Source organism: Grammomys surdaster, unplaced genomic scaffold, assembly GCF_004785775.1.
Source record: "Grammomys surdaster isolate TR1022 unplaced genomic scaffold, NIH_TR_1.0 126109, whole genome shotgun sequence".
Classification (NCBI taxonomy): Eukaryota; Metazoa; Chordata; class Mammalia; order Rodentia; family Muridae; genus Grammomys; species Grammomys surdaster.
In genome coordinates, this window is record NW_021620917.1 from 5,098,718 (window position 1) to 5,118,295 (window position 19,578).

Genomic DNA, 19,578 nt, shown 5'->3' on the forward strand with positions numbered 1-19,578 from the left:
CCTCTTTGCTTTTTTCTCTCTCCTCCCTCTCCCTCCCCCACTCTTGCTCTTGCTCTCACTCTCTTTCTTTTTAGTTACTATTTTTTTTTATTTTTAAAAAAATCATGACATCTCTGTAGCCATTTTAGTTTACCAAAAAGCAACAGGATGTCCGGCACCTTTACCTTAAAAGATTGAGATCTCAGGTCATACAGTCAATCAGATCTGCCTCTGACACAAAGCTTGAAGTCATGAATGTGTCTTCTGGGTATAGTTTGTGAAGAATACAAGATAAAACTCCTATGTGGGGCTTTGGAGATGATTATGGGTGTGTGTGTGTGTGTATGTGTGTGTACAGTGCACGCTTCTGCCCTGGCGAGGCGGTGTGGAGGCCACAAATTGACATTAGGTGTGTTCGTCAGTTGCTGTCCATCTTAGTGTTTTGGGGGACAGGACCTATTCCTGAATGTGGAGCTTGCTGTTTTGTCTGCACTGACTGTCCAGTGAGCACCAGGGATTTTTCTGTCTCAGCTTTCTATCCTGGAGTTATAGATCTGCTCGGCTGTGCCCAGCTGGTGCATGTTGGGGAGCTGAACTCAGACCCTCATGCTTGTTCCATGAGCACCTTGCCCAAGGACCCATCTCCTCAGCCTACATTTTATTCTTTCTCTTTAAGTTAACGTGTCTTGGATACAAGCCAGGTATGTTGGCACTCACCTTTAATCCCAGTACTTGGGAAGTGGAGGCAGTCCATCTCTGTGAATTCGATGCTAGCCTGGTCTACAGGGCTAGATAGTAAGACCCTGTTCTCCCACCCCCTCCACCAAATAACTTAGGTACATGGATTCTTGATTTCTCTCTTAAGCAACGTTAGGGATCGGATCACAAGCCTTGAGCATAGCCTTGAGCCTTTAGATAGAAAGCCCTACTCTCATGCCAGCATGTGCCCTCTCTGTCTCTCTCTGTCTCCCCTCCCCACCCCCAGATTTCACCAGTGCTCCTGTAATGGCCTCATTTGTAATGCAAGTGATTTGTTATATGTAGCTGAACCTCACTTAGGAATGGTCTGATTGCTTGGTTATAAATGGTTATAGTTGAATTTCCATGTGTTAATTTGTCATGGGAATAGCATGTTTGGTTTTTTTTTTTTTTTAAAGAGATTTTAGATAGTATCTGCTTCATAAGGTTTCAGAGTTAAACTTTGAAGTAAATAGCCATTGGTTACTTATTATTGAATTTATTTTCATGATGCAAAATATTTAAGAAGGGATGGGCGAACTGGCTCAGGATGTGAAGACACCTGACACCTAGCCTGGTGACCTGTGTTTGATCCCTAAGACCTACATGGTAGAAGGAGAGAACCAACTTCTGCAAGTTGTCCTCTGACCTGCACATGTGTGCTATGCCAGACAACCCCTAATAAATAAACAAATGTAATTTAGCAATATTTAAAAAGCTTATCAATGTTTAGAGGTAAGTCTCCTGGTTATTTTTTCACCCCCTCCAGGAGCCACTTCTGCCTTCTCTTTTGGCCCCTACACCTTTGGCATATACACAAGCCAGCACAGCTATGCCTAATTTTTGGTTTATTCAAATGACACAGTATATTCACATTCTGCTTCTCTTTTATAAATTAATGCATTTTGTAAGTCTTTGTGTGTGTGTGTGTGTGTAATTGAGTGTTCTTTTTTCTTGATTTTATCCAGATTTTGTTATCTGGTAGACTGTAATTTGGCCAGTGACATTGAACCTGCTTTTGTTTTTCACAGCGTTTGGGTGTGGAGCCCAGGCCTAGTTCATGTGAGCAGGCCCTCTGCCACACCTTAAGCCCAACACTGAACTTTTTAATCCAGTGTCTTGACTTCAGATTCTTGCAGAACTTACTGGATGTACTTTTCTAGAAAGCTCTCCTGGGTTTCCATTCATTGTCTGTTTGGAGTCTGCAGTGAAGAGCCAGAGCAGAATCTCGGGTGAACCCTCCTGTGCCACTGACACCCGATGAAGAGAGGTGGCTTCTGGCCAGGGTGGAGTGGAGCGCGCTTGGAGTGTGAGCCTGTGCTTCGGGCTGGGGAGGGTCACGGTGTAAGCAGGACCCTGAGGAGCAGGGGGAGGTGACGAGACTCCTGTAGACATGTAGGCTGGGGCAAGCTCAGCTAAAGACAGGTGACAGGACACCTAAAGTGACAGGAATGCTGTGTGTGCACACCACAGGAGAAGCCCCCTGGGGAAGGGGCATGCAGGGGCCCGAGGAGGGAATGTGGTAATGGCTGTAAACTGGAATAGCCTCTGTCTTCCTGTCCCCCTCCTGGCCAGGCCATCTGTGTGACCTCATTTCCAAAAAGGAAGAGGGATGTCATGTGACAAGGGCCTGCTGGTCCTTTGCTGCTGTGGCAAACCTCTGCCCAAGACAGCAGCCGGCGGCCCTGCTTTGTCTTCCTTCCTTCCGTAGGGAGAGGAACTGTCTGTCCCTTTACATGCTTGGAGCTGGCAGCTTTGGAAGGTGGATGAGTGATAATTGCTCACTTCAGAGCCAGGCTGTGCAGGGTGGTTCTGAGTCCAACAAGAAGACAGACTTGTGCTTCTGGACTGTCTCCGGAAGCCTTAGTGGCCGTGGCCTCAGTACCTGATAGTCCAACTCTGCTGGGTGCCTTAGAGCAGTGGGCAGTAGGCGCGGCCACTGTAGCTAGATCTGTAGTGCTCGGCTGCTCTGCAGTGTTTGCTTAGTGTGATGCATGCTTGTCCCCTGTCCTGGACCCTCTATACAGTGGCTCATCAGTCCCAGGCCTGCGGCCCCTACATCAGCTAGAGAAATCTGATTCCATGTCTCCACAGCTGTGAGTGCCTATCATCCTTTCAGCGTTTAGCAGAAGTTTTTACTGTCTAATGTGTTCTGTTCTGGGCTTGGAATACTTTTTGCAAGAACAATAAACCCATCTAGGTGGGGGTGGGGGAAGGCTGTGTTCCCTCCTTCCCCTTCCTTTTCGATTGGGCCCTGGCTGAAGCCCAGTCCCCGCAGTTTTGGACCATGGTCTCAGCCCTGTGGCTTCCTATTCTCTAGAAAGAATGGCACCTTGGAAGAGAGCTCATGGCCTGGCGTTTGCTAATTGGGTCTGTGGCTGCTGCCACTTCATTCACTCTCGACACTGGTGTCCTCGGGATTGGGTGTCTTTCAGACACTATGAAACCAGCACTTACGCCTTCAGTGAGAGCCATGGCACCTGCTATTAGAACTCAAAATAGCTGTGGTTGGGACTGGAACTGTCTTTGCCTCAGAAATAAACTAGCGGGCGCAGGCCCACAGCATTCTGTGCCTGCAGCTGAGTTTGTGTCACTATTCAGCTGTTCATGGAACAAAGAGACCTCTCCCTGAGAGCCCCCGTCAGACCATGAAAGGCCGTGCAGCTGAAGCCACGGTGGCTCAGCAGCAGATGCCACAGCTTGGACTGCAGTTGGAACTGTCACTCCCTTGTCATCCCATGTGTTGGAGGCCCCAGAGACCCCGAGTGCCTTCCACTTTGTAGTTTCGAAGTGTGAGTGTCACGCTTGCTGGACCGGACTGGCGGTGGTTTTTTTAGGCCGCAGTGGCACTCTGTGCACGCCTTGTAGTTGAAAGCATTTTGCTAATCCCTCGAGTGCTGCATCTCTGAGCCGCTTTACTGCACAGGGCAGGAGGCTTCTGAAGCAGACACTTGGCCAGCACCCGGCAGTCCATGGGCCGTGGATAAGGTAAACACTGCGTCTATGGATGAGCCCTCTCTGATTCCACAGTCCTGGAAGCCTCCCCATGCCTGCAAGGCTCAGCATAGTAGCGAGTAGCAGAGGCTGATCGCAACCCTCACTTCCTGTGGGCCAAGCAGTCTGCTGGTCTCTGTGCCCCCATTCCCCGTGTACAGCGGTTAACAGTGTATGCCAGCACCACCTCAGCTTCCCAGGGCTTCTTAAGGATTGTTCCTCACCCCACTCTCTCCTGTGCCCTTCAGCCTGGTGCTAGGGCTTGTGCCAGGCTGACAGCACACAGCTAGTGTCCTCTTCTCTGAGCTGGGTGCTTCTGACGCCTTTCTCCCTTGTTGCCCTTCCTTGTTTTCTTAATGGGTTTTTTTTGGAGGGGAGGGTGATTTATTCATACTTACATATGTAGATGTGCTGAAAATTCTCTTCAAAATTCACACAGTGCACAGAAGAGAACTGTGATTATCCCCACCAGTTTGGACAAACACAATTTCACTGATTCACATTTCCCACCATGGCGCAGTCTGTGAATAAAGGAACATACATGTTATTTACTCTTCTGTATGTAGCTCAGAGTCAGTGTGTACCTGGCTCTTTCTTGGGCATCCTTTGCCTGGCACACTTGTTTGATCCTCTGCCAAGAATAGCTTTATAGCCTACTTGGGTTGCCAGATGATCCATTGGCGAGGCTTTGGGGACCAGAACTGACTTTTTATCTGTCTACAAGTGGATGGTCCAGTGCTGGTGAATGTCCATCATCCGCCTCTCAAATGGCTGTTTTTATGATCTCATGTTGCAGAGAGGGAAAGAAGAGAGGTTCTCAATATATTTGTTTTGGTGCTGGTGTTAGAACGTATGCCTACTAGGCAAGTACTCTACCACTGAGCTGTCTTTCCAGCTCTGTACACAGGGCTATAGTAAGGTCAGAGGTCAGTCCATTGCACAGTGAACAGTTGGATGGGTAGCTCATTTGCAACCAGGACTAACCAGTGTCTTGCTCATGACAATTCTAGGTCTTTGAGTTAGTGGCCTTTTCCTGGCCCAGTGTCCTTTTCTTGTAGACTCTGCCAGGCTGACCTAAAGCCTGAGAGTGTGGTGTGAGTAGATGGGTGTGTGGGGCATCTCTGGGTGCTTTCTGTGTTGTGCAGCCTGGCTCAAACCTTTCATCAGCACAGCACACACAGCCTGTCTTTTTGGGCGAAGCCGCAGGAGTTTCTAAAAGAGTGGATAGGGACTTCAGCGTGCCTTGTACTCACGTGGCCATAGCTGATGAGGAAAGCAGACACAGTTTCACTACCTGCCCTCATGTGTATCTGGGCATGTTCATGCTGTTCTTGAAAACACCATGAAATTCAGAGTATGCATCCTGCTGTGCGCCAGTCAGATGACCAGGCACACCTCATGTCTACTTGCACTCATGGGGGCAGTGGACACTGTGCACCCAGGCAGTATCTGGCTGTCAGCTTTCTCACTGAAAGATGAACCAATAGCGACCAAGTGTGTTACCGTAGACTGAGGCAATGGGTAGAGGAGGGCTGGGAAGCACACATGTGCATAGCATGGAAGCATACATGTGCATGGCAACGCATGGCTGCTCTTGTCTTTGGCTGCCTCATCTGTTTTGCAGAAGCAGCTGACCATGTGAGGTCATCTGAGCCTGCCTTTGTGCCACGCCATGGGTGGTGCTCTTTGCATCTTATTTCCTAGGCACATGGTACTGTTATGTGGTCTTCCTATTTTTTATAGCTAGAATAAAGTTAAGGCTGTGTGTGCATGCCTGGGTGCATACACATTTAGATGCCAGAGGTCAAGCTTGGGTGTTGTTCCTTGATGTCATCCAACATGGTTTTTAGGTGAGAGGCTCTCATTGGTCAGAGACTCACCAAGCAGGTCAGGCTGGCCAGTGAGCCCTGGCATAGACCTGTGCCAGTCTCAGCACAGAGCAGGTGCCATCACGTCTGGCTTTGTATGTTCTTAATATTTTTAAATTTCATTTTGTTCAATTAGTTAATTAGTTGTATGTGCGTGTGCATGTGAGGCTCAGAGGACAACTTGAAGGAACTGGTTCTCTCCTTTCATATGGAGCCTAGGGATTGAACTTTGGTCCTCAAGCTTGGTGCCAAGTGCCTTTTTACCCACTGAGTCATTTTGCTAGCCCAGCACACACCCAGCTTTTTTTTTTCTTTCTTCTAAACATGGCTTCTGGGAACTGAATTTGGGTCTTCAACTTGAGTGACCTCCATTTAGGAGTCAGGAAAGGTATATTTTGAAAGTAGCCTACCCGCTGAGGTGTTTGGACCTGGGTGCTCTGAGTACTTGCTACTCTGTACATGCAGAATGAACTCACGCAGACCTCTGAACCGACAGTGGATGGTGCGGCTTTGGGTTTCTGTTTTGTGTGCACAATGTGGTCCATTTCTGGGGAGAGAAGGAACTAAATGTGTCTTCTTTATCCATCAGGACTCCTGAAGACCTTTCTAGGTTCGTGGTTGAGCTGCAGCAGCGAGAGCTTGCACTGAAGGAGAAGAATAACAGCATCACCAGCAGGTAGATGGCCTGGGGGTGTCTGACAGTGTGTTTGCTCCAGGCGGTTTGAGTCCTGTGTGCCTTCCTTCTTGTTTACTTGGTGTGTCTGTCTATTTTCCATTACTGTTACGTAGTACCTGGGGCTGGATACTTTTCAAGAACTTTTTTTAAGGGTATAATGGTGGCCTTATTAGGTTATAGCTCTGCTAAAGACAGCAGGTGATAGGTCTGTGGGTAGTACAGGCTTGCTTGCATATAGGAGAAGGCTACAGGGGAAGGGCTGGATTTTTGTCTTAACAGCTCTTTCTTGAGTGCTAGCCAAGGGTTTCTGAGAGCTGTCTCAGTCCCTTTGAAGGTCAGTGCTCTTGGTGACCTGAAGGCCTCTCACTCCACCCACCTCTATATATGAGTGCTTCTGGCACACTCATTTATAAACTGCGTGCATGCAAGTTACAGTGTGGGCCGTGGCTGTGCCTCACCGCTCCATGGTCTGAGACCTGGGAGCAGTTGTTAACTTACATGCCACATAGCAGTGAGACTCTGGAGCCACTCTGCACATTCTAATTAAATGTTGTTCACCACTGGGCCCCCGCCTAGATCAGGGACCTTGCAACTTGCAGGCAGTGTGTGGACTCCAGATAGCCCCTGGATGCATGCATGTGTGATGTGTGCAGCCTTGTGTGCCTACAGATGTGAAGACTCTATTGGCCTACGCTCTTGATCACAAGTGACAAAGTCTCCCCCTGAGGTGAGCAGCAGTGTATTTGTTTCCTGGTTCAGTAGGAAGTCCAGGGGCAGCTCTTAGACCCAGCGGCCTGCCTTGCCCCGTCCTCCCAACACCACACACCTCCTGCATTTTCTAGAACCACTTTCCCAAGCCCCACACCAGCTGTGTGCCTTATGCTTCTGCCCTGACACTAGGGTCTGCTCAGTCAATCGCAAGTGTCAGGACCCCAGGTCACCCATACTCCCATCCCAGCACCCTTCCTCAGCCTCAGGGATTTTCAGAAATCAGGAGAGTGTCTCCCTTGAGATTCTTGGTTTCTTCTGAAGAATCTAGCCCAGCAGCAACCGAATGTCGGTGCTCAGGGCAGGGCATGTTTCAGGCAGGGCCATCACTCTCTTCAGTTACACCCCCACCCCCACCACCTTGACGCATTCACCAATCTCAAAGTATTAAAGTCCTACTGTGAAGGTTTCACAGCCCAGCTCCCAAGTCAGTGGATGGGGTCAGGAGCTTCTCCTCTCTGCTTTCTAGTCTTTTTGTGACCAAGTCCAACCTGAGCATTGTGGGGCTTGTACTAGCTTATCTCATTAGCCTGTTGCGAATATCAGCAGACAGGACTGTCACCCAGTAGAGCCCAAGACTTTTAGGGCTCTGCCAGGAACCAGAGACCAAAGCCACACATGAGTGGTCTTCTCTCACACTGACCTGGGCTCTTGTCTGTTTGCCCTCTGGCTGGCCATTTGGACAACTTGGTGATTTTGAAGTGCCTTCCCAGGTCAAGCCTTATATCCAAAGACAAAAAGGAGAAGTTTTCTTTGAGTCTTTATGGAATAAGAAAAGCTTTTCTGTGGCTACCATCCACCTGATCCCCTTCACTGACCAAAACTGGGCTGTGTGCCTATCCAGATCCTGCACTGACAGAAGATGGAGTTGCTATGGTTTGCCCAAGGTCATCCCATGTGCATGTGACCTACCTGAACCAAGTGGGAATGGCTTCTGCAGAGCCAGAGGGAAGGTGCGTGCAGCCACCGGGGTAAGAGCACCTAGCACCAAGGACTGACCTTTGCATGGACAGGTCCAGGAGGAGCATGGAGCCAGCCTGTTGTCGTGGATGATCCAGCTGTAGCGTTGTCATCTTAGAGAGACAGCGGGCTCATCATTCATTACTAGCCAGAAGGAAGGGTTCTCATTGGAGTGCTGATGTCACTCTGAAAATTGGCTTCTAGAAACATCTGGTTATGTTGGACATAATCACATCCATTTACTTGAGAAAGCTCACATGATAAAGATTGCCTTTTGCTTTCAAAGCCACTGTCAGATGAAACGGGCATGAAAAGTGATTTGGAATTCAAGCTTGAACGCTTGCCTGGTGAGCCTCTTCATTTTCCTCTGACTATGAAATGGATTGAGCTACTAAAGGCAAGGAAACCTGTCTGCGTTTCCCTTGCACCCAGTAGTTAGCTGCTGTGACCAGGCATGCTAGGGCCCGTGTCTGCCCAAGAGCCATGAGAAAGGGGCCACTGGCACACTTCCCAACATCCCTGGCTTGTGTTTGCCAGTTTGGGTTGAGTCAGCCTGTGGTTTGGTTTATGTAGGTTTGAGACTGGAGTCTTGGAGTAGCCTGAGCCAGGGCCAGGCAGTACTGGGGACGGAGGAAGGTCTCCTGAGTTAGTACAGCTGTAACCTCAGGACATCCCATGAATGTGCCTGGTGTTTTGCTTTCTTCTGTAGAATGCTGTGGTTCCTAGTTAGCAGATCTCAGACAGGAGAGGCCTGGTCTACAGTACTGTCTCTGCTCCTTGGGAATGTTTTTACAAGATGGGCTGTCTTTGAGTTTCTGTGTGCTGGCCTTCTGTGCCTGGGTTCACGTGGGACCTGTGACGCCTTGTTCTGTGTGGCTTCTGTAGCCTGGAAACAGGCTTCTCATGGAGCTGGCTAAGCAGTGCCTTCCTTGTGAGTCTCGCAGAGCTAGGCTGTTGGGCTGAGCAGTGGAGAGGCAACAGGTGTGGGGGTCTAGGGCTGGGTTCCCAGGGCTCCTCACTGGTGAGTTGGTGGCAGAGGCTCTCTTAGTAAGGTGGGAACCGGCAGTTACTGTGACATCTACGAAGCCTGAGCCTTGAAACTGAGATGGGCTAGATTAAGGTAGTTGCTACTTTGCTGGGGTGGAGAGTCACTCAGGAGATGAGCTGAGACCCTGTCTCTCCAGCCTGTTGTGTGCTAGGTCATGGTCGTGCCTTTCCCTTTAGTGTAGTTTCCAGATGCAATCTAACCTCAGGTTGAGAAGGTGGCTAGGGTGCCACTGGATGGATGGCGGGGTGGATGATCCCTGAACTTACAGGGCAGGCTTCCACCATTTTGTTTCTGGGACAAGGAGATCCTGAAAGGCCAAGTGTTTTTCCTTGGCCTTTTACAGAAGGGTAAGCAGATTCTAATGAAATGGGAAGGAGAGAGCTATGGAGGGCCCACAGGGTGGGCCAGGCTTTCCACAGAGCCAGCAAGGCACCTGGTGTTTGTTTTCTGGTTTTGTTTTGTTTTTTGATGTGTGATGTGTAGTTGGGGAGGAGCAGACCATCAGACCCACCCCAGGTCATGGTGTCGCATGCTGTGGTTCTGGTCACATTTCACAGTTATACAGGCCAGCGGCCTGCACTCCCATCATGCTGTGTCCTTGTCCACTGCTCCAGCCCAGCTGTGGATCATGTCTGAATCTTGTAAACAAATGTTTGCTGCTTTTGTGGCTTTTAAACATGTTTCTTATTATACCTCTACACTGCCCACCCCTGTTTTGCTGTTTGGAAAAGTATGCCCACTGGCTGTTAGAAGACAGATTTTGTGCCCCCTGCCCCTCCTGCCCCCGTATTTCTGCTGTGAAGAGCATGGCAGTGCCACTGCTCATGAGGACACTCAAGTGTGCAGCACCTCCCCAGCCTGGTGCATGAGTCAGCTGTGTCTTCCAGCACTAGCTGTGTTAGTAATGTGTTAGTAAGCTGGTGTCAGGGACCATGCTAGGAAACCAGAGCGTTTCCATAGGTCTGCCTCCTTGGAGCACCAAGGAGCTGCTAGTGTCAGGCCTTTGCCTGTTGCTGTAGTTACCTCAGTAGGACCTGGCATATGTGGGACAGAACCATGCCTCTGGGAAGGCTGCTAGGCAGGGCTCTGACCTGATACCTGTGTGGATGAGGTGCAGGGCCATCATGTGCCTCGTTGAAGGAGGCTGTGTCAGACATCTGGGTCTAGGATGGTCAGATGATGTCACACCCTAGAGTTTCCAACCAGCCAGGAGCAGGGGAAGCACTTTCTACCATTGAGATGAGACCACCTTGATCCCTAGCTGGTCAGGCATGGTTCTGAACTCGTTAGACTAAAACATTCTTTTGTTTTTTTGAGATATTGTCTCTATATTTCCTAGGCTGATCTGTAACTCTCTGGAGTTCCCTTTGTAGCTTATGCTGGCCTTGGACTGACTGTCTCTCTCTCTCTCTCTCTCTCTCTCTCTCTCTCTCTCTCTCTCTCTCTCTCTCTCTCTCTCTCTCTCTCTCTGTGTGTGTGTGTGTGTGTGGTGTGTTATCCCATACAGCTGTATTTGTTCTTTTGTTTGTTTTCCTCTTTTCTCTGACTGTTTAGGTAAAAGCTCAGAGATGGGAGTGGCACTTCCGTCTGATAGGGGGCTGGTGTTTTCGAGTAGCAGGAGATGGGGTGGAGGATGGTAGTGGGGCGTACGGGTTGGGGAGGATGTCACAGGAGATAGACGGATGGAGGAGCGATGGATGGGTGGGCGATGTGTCCTGTTCAGTAGGTGGGGAGGACCTGGGAGCCTTGGCTCAGGTGAATGTTGTCTGTGGAAGTAGAGAGCGTGTCTCTGTAGGGCCGTGTTGGGCACTGCAGTCCTGGTGTTGGGCAGCTCTCTGGTGAAGATAGGAGGGGAAGGTTCCTTTGCAACATGTGTGCAGTTGGAGTTGGGCAGATTCCTGCTTTCTGGGTGGCTTTCCTAGTGGGCAGCAATAGGGAATCTTCAAAGAAGGCACTGGTGTATCCGTTCCCACGGCTGGCTGCCGTGAGCCCTCGGGCTGCGCCTGCTCTCCTCCTCAGCCATCCCACACAGCGCACAGGCACCGTCGATCATGGATATGGATGGGGCTGTCAGGGCCTGCCTGTGCATCCTCGGTACCTTCGGACAGGATCTGATTACAGAGTCGGGAACCTTGCCCTCTTCACTGTGCCAGCCTTGCTTGTTGTCCTGTCGGGCTAATAATGCCTCTCTCGGTTTTGTGGCTAAGGGGCTGGCAGGTTGCCTGGGGGGTGTGTGTGTAGATCTTAGGTGTGTCCTCTGTTCAGTGTCCATTGCACTGGGCTTCCCAGCACTGCGTAAAAGCCCCCTTTGCTCTTGATGGGGCTCTTTAGGGTCAGGAGTTCAAGGGCCCAGGTCCCCACTGTGTTACCATCCAACTTGCCAGCTTTCTTTTGGTTGTGCTGAAGTGCTGTGGCTGAGTGTCATGCAGGAGGCTCACTGACTTTACAGTTAGGTCATCATGTAGACAGACACAGGAATGCTCCACTGTGCCCTGGTGAGTGTTGACAGACCTGTGAAGCTTCTGCAGTGATTTGAGGGCATTTCTGAGTTTTGACGGATGGCAGGAGGATGATGTAGATAGCAGGGCCTCTTCATCATCTGTGGCTATGGAAGCCAGTGTCTGGGAGGGTTTCCTTGCTTGGAACACTCTTTCTAGCACACCCCAGGCAGTGCCTGACCTGTCCTGGGTAGCTGTGGTCTCTGTTCTCTCATTCATTTTGCAGAAGGTGAGTTTGAACCCTGGTGGATCTGCAGGGAAGCAGTAGAAACAGAGCTTGAACCCAGCCTGTCAATCTCCCAAGCGTCCATGCTATGGCTGAGGTTGGAGCCCAGGTGGCCAACGAGGTCCTAACACAACTGCTGTCCTGGCCACTTCAAGCCGTCTAGGCTGGCACCCTCTGAGATGCTCATGTAAGACAGGGCTCCTGGAGACAAGCGGTGTAGTGTGTAGTGATGTGGACATGGATGTTTCCCCTCCATCTTCCCTTTCAAGCCATCCTTCCAGGCCAGGCTGGCTCTTGGGGCTGAGGCGCTCTTCTTCTAGCCAGCTTTCACGAGCCGTATGCTCAGCCCCAGGACTCCATTCACCATGGCCTCACCTTGTGCCTATGGTCCAGAAGGCCTCCTGCTGCTGGGCAGAGCCCATGCCTGCAGTCATGGGGCAGAATTTGGGGGAGTGGGGAGCAGGCGTGTTGAGTCCTTAAGTATCTGTGGTCCAGGTCTTTGCTGAACCTGGCTGGGCTTCTTTGTTGGAAGCCACCTTCCTCATGGGTGGACGGACACATTCCACAATGATGATGCCACAACAACATACCTACTTGTCTAGCAGAGGGACCTTAAGAAGAAACAGTAAGTGGAGGGTATGACCCATCTGTGTCACAAAGGCTGTGCCCTGGCTTTCTCCATTGCCTCCCAAGAGCTGTTACGAGTCCAAGTCATAATTCATGCCTGTTTGTCTAGAGCGGTTAGGCCACCTTCTCACAGCATCTTGTAGTATAATGAGGCCTTGTCACCTGTGTGAGCCTGTGTCCACATGAGTTATAGTGTTCTCGAGCTGTCTAGAGGCCAGCAAAGCCAGTGACAGGTGCTCAGGATTAATGATGTGGGGACATGTTTTGTGCCTCCAAGGGGGTGCCATGCTGTATCCTGGAGCTGTGATGGGGAAGCAGTTATTGCCGGCTCAGACTCAGGCTGCCTGCATTTGAGGCTCAGCTCTCCCACTGAGGAGCACTTGGTCCTTGGACAGTTTAATCAGCCTGTCCACAGTGAAGATGCTCTGCAGGTGGGGTGTGTACAGGAGGGTAAAGTATAGTAAAGGATGTGGCCATAAAGGATACAGGCTAGCATCTGGAATGATAAGCTAGGGGCTGGCCAGCATCATGGTCATCTTTAGTGTTGGAGGTACCACAGTGAACAGCTGCTAAGACTTGATGGTCCTGGCATTGAGGTGTTCACAGTGGGCACCACTGGAAGAAGAGTTTTGGTAGATGACGGCTGGTGATGGGCAGAGGGGCTGGGGGCTGGGCTCATCTTCAATGGAGATGATGCTGGAATTTGTTATGGTTGATTGGGTGGGCGGGAGAAGTGCAGTGAGTAGGCAGCCCTGGCCTGGCCTATCTCCCATGGCTGTGTCCCCTGCCAGGTCTTATGCTCATCTAGCCATTTAGTAAACAGGCGTGAGCCAGCTCCTGGGCCTGTCAGGAACACAGGCCGAGGCCTCAGATGTCTGCTGGGCTCTTTCCACCCAGTATGAATGGACTTTGGCAGAACAGTTGAGCCAACTTGCATCTGGTTAGCTCTCTCCATGTGTCCTCTATGGCAGCCCCCACTGTGCATTTTAGGGATGCTGTGGGACCTGCTCACTCTGACCACATGCCTGGCCTCAGCGGTTCCAGGTCAGGCTTTAGGAGTTTCTGGTCACAATTCATATGCCCCTAGACGCTTGACTAGGGCCTCTGGAGGAACAGCCCCAGAACCTGTGCTTTCCTTCTTGAGACATGGGGGAAACATGCCTGTAGCCCAGGGCTTCTCTTTACTAGTGATTGGCGGTGTCGGTGCGTGTTTCCGGGACGACTATTGTGTAGGCTCCTTATGGAGTTGTGGGAGGCTGTGTTGGCTGAGCTCCCTGGCTCCCAGTTTAGTGCTGAGGCTGAGAGTATGGTTGCAAACACTTCTGTTTCCAAAACTCAGCCAGGGCGGGCCCTGTACAGCTGGCCAGACAGACTGACCTTCCCACCTGCTTTCTGTGTAGTCCATCTGTATTGGCCCAGGGCCTGTGTCCTACCTCAGGCTGAGATCTATGTTTCTTTTTTCCATGCTGGGATTCATGCCACTCTGTGTCATGGCCTTTGCTAAAGTGACAAACTGTATCATTCTTTTTTTACAGTTGTCTCTAGACATCTGCTTTCCACACAGCTGCCTGAGGGATACTTTATGACTCAGGTCACACCATATTGTCCCACACCTGAGCCTTCCCGTGGTGCTGTGTCCTCAGGGTCTGTGCAGCTTCCTTGCCTGGTTCTCACCACGGTGTCATCCTCTGCTTCAGCACTGGCTTTGTCCAGGGTCTGTGCACCTCTTCTAGGCTACCTTTATACCTCCTTCCTTCCCAGTGCATTGTTAGCGTTATGTTCTTGGCCTTGTTTCCCCTGCTGGCTTGTCAGACTCATCAAAGCTAGGATTTCTGTTAAAATGAATATATGTTTGTCTCTGTGTAACTCTGTCTGTGCCAACCTTTCTTATAGTCCATGCTCTCTGAAGCTGAGGTGGGTGAGCTAGCACCATTGGCAGGCCTGTGGCCCGGAGATTTGGTCCTCCCTCACATCTTAGCTAAGCCACGAGGTTATTGGCTGTACTTGGAACCCAGTAGGAATCCTTTCCCCACTAGCCTGGACTGGTCTTCCTGTCTCCCTCCTTGGCTGCTCAGTATCATCTGAGGTATCACAGGGTCACTGCCTTTGTCCCCTCTTGTCCCACAGTTGTGTGAACTCTGAAATCATCTGCCTCTGCCCTCCTGACCTGTCAGTGACTGCACAGCTCTAGGAGAACAGCTCTAGGATATGCTACACTGTCCCCATGACTTGAGGGCTTCTTCCCCTTCTTACCACTGCAGTTTGTCCTCTCACCTGCTGTGTGTGGAACCATCATGGCCTCCCGACTGTCCTTCCTGCTGTCTGGCTTGAGCTTTCGTCTGCACCCTTGTCAGTTCACATGCTCATTTGGGTAGACATTTCTCCCAGGTACCATGTTATGGGGTAAGGTGTCTTCCTTAAGGAGACAGGAGCAGACATCTATTCCTCCCAAAGGAGCGTGAATGACTGACCACAGTAACGACTCCACCTGCCTCGCGTGGAGAACCACGGAGTCTATTGGGCTTCTTTACACAAGAGCATGGTGGGGGGCTTGCGTACAGAAGCGTGGGTGACCCCCCCCACAGCCATGCCAACTGAAAGTTCTCATGGCAGCATGGAAGAAGACAGCTGTACAGCGCAGACACTTCTGCATGCTGTCTATTCCAGCACCTCTGAGACCATGAACTGCAGGGACAAAATTACAGGCAGGTGGGCAAGAGAGAGCAAGGGCAGGAGGGGGGCTGGGATCTCAGGTGAGGGTTGAGTGACCTTTTCCCTTTTATGAGAGAGTTATCAGCAGGCCTGTCTTTTTTGGAGGCAGGGGTTCAAGACAGGGTTTCTCTGTGTAGCCCTCCATGTCCTGGAACTCACTCTGTAGACCAGGTTGGTCTTGAACTCACAGAGATCCACCAGCCTCTGCCTCTCAAGTGCTGAGATTAAAGGCGTGCACCACCACTGCACAGCTAGCAGGCCTGTTCTTCAGGGCTGTTTGTGAGCAGTCACAGATGCTGGGGTATGAATGGTAATGGCTGTTATGTCACTGTGTGCCTGCTATCTAGTTCATCCCCAAGAGGTATTTACTGAATAAATAAATGTCCCGTCTGCCCAAGAATGGGGTGTTGTGATGACTCTGGCTTCTTATGGACTTGTGTTGTTGAGTCGTCTGTGGCTTGTAAGCTCATCTTTGTCTCTCTTCCCTGTTGTCCTCTGTTCTGTCACTTGGGCCCCTGTTTTACCAAGTGTGGCAGCAGCAGAGCTTGGGACTTGGTGCCTTGTATTGCCTTTGGCTGGTCTACCACTTGGCACCAGTCGTGTACGTAGCATCTGTCAGCTCTCAGCCACCCCTAACCTACCTGCTTCAGCCTGGGATAGCTGAATGGCTTAGAATTATGAGTATAGCATCTAACTGGAAGCCACACCCTCACTTCTGTTCAGTGTTTGAGCTGTCCCCAGTTCTTCTCACCTGGGAAGCATTCTGTGCCATCTGAGGCTGTACCAAGCGAGAAGAAGCAGAGTTCAATTCTGGTAGTGCTTTGTGTGCACTGGGCCTCAGCACAGGTCTGCTGGCAATGCTGGGCAGCAATAGTGTCACTGTGGGCTGTCTGCAGAGACACAGGGTGCAATGGAGACAGGTGGGGGGAGCAACATATAAGTGTGTGTGCGCGTGTGCATGTGTGCGTGTGTGTGTGTGTGCTCGCACACACACACATGTAGTTGTGTGGGTAGGCACAGGCATGGTGATACAGAAGTGTGGAACTCATGTAAGGTGTATGCACTCTGCTGGCTATAAAAGTAGGTGAGGGAACATTTCTTAGTAGATGCTGAGATGTTTTGTTTAGCTCCTGTAATACCAGAACAGAAGTTCGCATTGAAATGTGGACAGTGGCTACCTGAGTCTGCGCCCTGTTCTCAGGTATGACTGTCCTGCAAGGACTATGCTGCCCTTAGCCTCCTGTACACCCAGGAGCACCTGGCCAGGACCCGTGGTCACGTGAGGATGTCGGGCCCTATGCAGGTATACCTCCCATCCACACATCCACCCTTCCCTTTCCCATGACTGTAGGCTCCGTGGCCCTTCTCTGGAAGCTGGAGTTCCTCACAGGGAACCTGCGCAATCCCTCTATCCTGATTCTCTTCTTTAACTTTTATGTGAGCTCTGGGTCAACACTGAGCGTGCCTCCCCGGAACCACTCACATCGTAACCTGGGCATGACTTTGCAGGCTGCCCACACCAAACTGATCTGGTCTGCAGAGTGCACTGGGCATTGTGGTATTTGACTGATGGGCTAGTCCAAGCTCAAGACAGTTTACCTACAAGTAATGGCTCTTACTTACCACCTCTTCCTGACATGGTTGTCAGACAAGGGCTTTGAGCATGACTCTGGAACTCTGTGCTTGAGGTCTTGCTAGTCCTGTGTGCGGGGTAGTCACCTTGCTCTGGTAAGTTCAGGTACCACAGAACAGACCCAAGGTGCTGCTGTTGAGGTTTAGGGACCCAGTGCACTGATATTTGACACTATCCTGCTTATAAAGTCCCCTTAGCATGTTGTAATCTGAAGGGAGCATGAGGGCAGCCACAGTGCCCACCATAGCTGGGGATTCCTGGCCTCTCTGTTCAAGCCTGCTCCCCAACCTCCTTTAAGATACCCTCTCTTCTTGCCCGTGTGTGTACGGTGTGTGTATGCGGTGTTTTTTTTTCCCTTCCTTCTAGTAACAGAACCCAGTAGCACTGTCCAGAGCTGTCTGTGCTTGAGCCAGGCCAGGCTTCTGTTCTGAGCACAGGACAGCTTCAGAAGGCCTTGGCGGCTGGCTGCAGTGCCCAGCTTTGGACATGAGATGGTGCCTGCAGCATTTGGAGCCCTACCTGCTCACTCTTCAAAGCTTCCTTCCATAGCCTCCCCAGTGGAGGCATCCAAACCAGGTCTATAAATGTTGTGACCAGTTAGTGGGAGAGAGGGAGAGGAGCTGAAGAGAGGTGGGGAAGACCTCGAGATGAGTGGCGTCTGTCACAGGGTCTGTCAGGGGGTGTGTTTTCCTTCTGCTCTTGAACTGTGTAATCTTTGTTCTCCCGTTCTCTGTTGGGATAGGCTAGTGAGTCCAGTAGTGTGTGTGTGTGTGTGTCTCCTCTCTGGCTCTCTGTCTCTCTCTCTGTCTCTCTGTCTGTCTCTGTGTGTGTGTGTGTCTGTCTTGTCTGTCTGTCTGTGTCTGTCTCTCTGTCTCTCTGTCTCTGTGTGTGTGTGTGTGTGTGTGTGTGTGAGTGTAAGTGTAGTGATATAAACCTCAGCCCGAACTTCCCTAGGCCCTGTTTAAGGCTCCTCTAGTTCAGGCTGCCTCTGTTCTACTGCTTTGCCTTGAGACCAAATCTGGGTTCCTATGCCCCCGAAAGAATGGCCAGTGCATCCTGGGATACAGAGCAAGTTCTCAGTCCTTTATTGACTATTTGGAGATACACAGTGGGGGGAAAGGCCCACAGAGGATGGGCGCCCGTATGTGGCGGGTAGAAGTGTATAACACTCCTTCTTCAAGGGCCAGGTTGCTTTTCTCCAAGCCTGCCCAGCCCCCACTCCCAATCATGGAGTTGGGGAGGGCCAGCATTCCAGACCTGGCCCTCTTAGTCGGCTTGTGCTGCCTCTTCAACTAGGGGAGCGGCCGCTAACAGTTCTCACCCACATGGACTGTTGCTCTACGTGTCTTGCATATCCATATTTAAAATGGTATTTACATATTCATAGGTTTTTAAATAAGCTCTTATTGTTAAGGGATGTAGAAGTGGATAAAATGTGAAACTCCCTCTTTTATTCAAGCACCAGAGTAACGTCACCCCCACCTACCCCAATGCAGTCTCTTTCTGAGTGCTTAGCTCTGTTGCCATGGGAGATTATTCTGGAAGCCAGCTGCCCTGTCCCATGGTCCTCTCTCAACTCTGCCCTGCCCAGCCCATGTCCAACATACAGCACACAACACCCAGCACAGCTCACCAGCCCTCTGCCCACAGCCATGTCCTTGTCTTGTCACACTCTGAATCCCTCTGATGTGACCCGTACCTCCTGATAGAGTCCTGGAGACACTATCCCCGTTTCTCCTCTCATTCATTTGTGTGTATATGTATGTGTGTGTACATGTGTGCATGCGTGCGTATGTATGTATGTATGTATGTATGTATGTATGTATGTATGTACATACGTACGTGAAGGCCAAGGGTGTGGGACAGTATCTGAACTTGGAGCTCAGTGACATAGCTAGGCGAATCTCTCCAGTGTCCTGTCTGTACCTTCCCAGCGCTGGGATTATGGACACCCACTATTGCCCCTGGCTTTTTGGAGGAAATTAGTGATCCAAACTCAGGTGATGTTTGTATCACAACCACTTTACCCACCAAGTCCCCCATTCCCACATCACCCCCCCACCCTTTTTTGGGAAGAAAAATTAAGACAGATAAGGCTTGTCAGTTTAGAAGTGGCAGAGTCAGAGATGCTGTTGTCATTCCGTGTCCTTGCCCTGACCTCAGGTACTCCTTGTTCTGCAGCTGGTGAGTGGGGATCTGAGGGACCAGTGCCTTTGTACATTCCTTTTCTATGGAGGCAGGAAGCAGCCACTCCCTTCTCCTTCATGGTCCGATAAGGATCGTGGGTCAGAGGTGACCTAGGACTGCCAGCTTTCTGTCGGGAGCTCTCTGAGCCTTTGCTTCCGGAATGTCTATCTGCAGGAAGCTCAGTGGAGAGCACTGTAGACAGAGAGCGTGGAGGAGCCAAGGAAGGAAACTCAGTGGGCTAGCCTCTGCTGTGGGAGGCAAGTGTGGGTAGGCATTGGGTGGGTTCCGGAGACCAGGGCTTTGGGATCCATAGAGGTGTGGCTGTGCTCTCTGGTCCGTGGCTGGCATGAGACAGTGGATCGGTGCGTGGCTCTAGCGTCTGAACAGTAGATGCTCAGCTGGAAGAGCCTTCAGGGACTCTTATTGGACATCACTTTGAGAGAGTCAGACTTAGTGGGCATACTTTCTTGTCTCTTCCCTTTACACCCCTTTCCGATCCGCTCTCCACGTGGCTTTAGGAGTCTCTGCTAAGGCCACAGCCACTGGGAACCACAGAGCATATGACACCCCTTCTCCGCCAGCAGCCGCAGGCTTCACATACACTGCTCAGCAGTCCAGTCATGACTGGAATGCAGGCACACTGCTGCCATTCCTTGGGATCCCA

At 50.8% G+C, this 19,578-nt stretch overlaps 1 protein-coding gene across 1 annotated transcript in view; it reads left to right on the forward strand.

Annotated features, from left to right (window-relative positions):
* Positions 1-19,578, forward strand: part of Mad1l1 (mitotic arrest deficient 1 like 1) — a 318,963-nt gene that overhangs the window by 69,401 nt on the left and 229,984 nt on the right. The window contains exon 9 of the mRNA XM_028756021.1: positions 6,169-6,255. Within this exon, the coding sequence (XP_028611854.1) occupies positions 6,169-6,255 (87 nt within the window). The remainder of the gene's footprint in view (positions 1-6,168; positions 6,256-19,578) is intronic.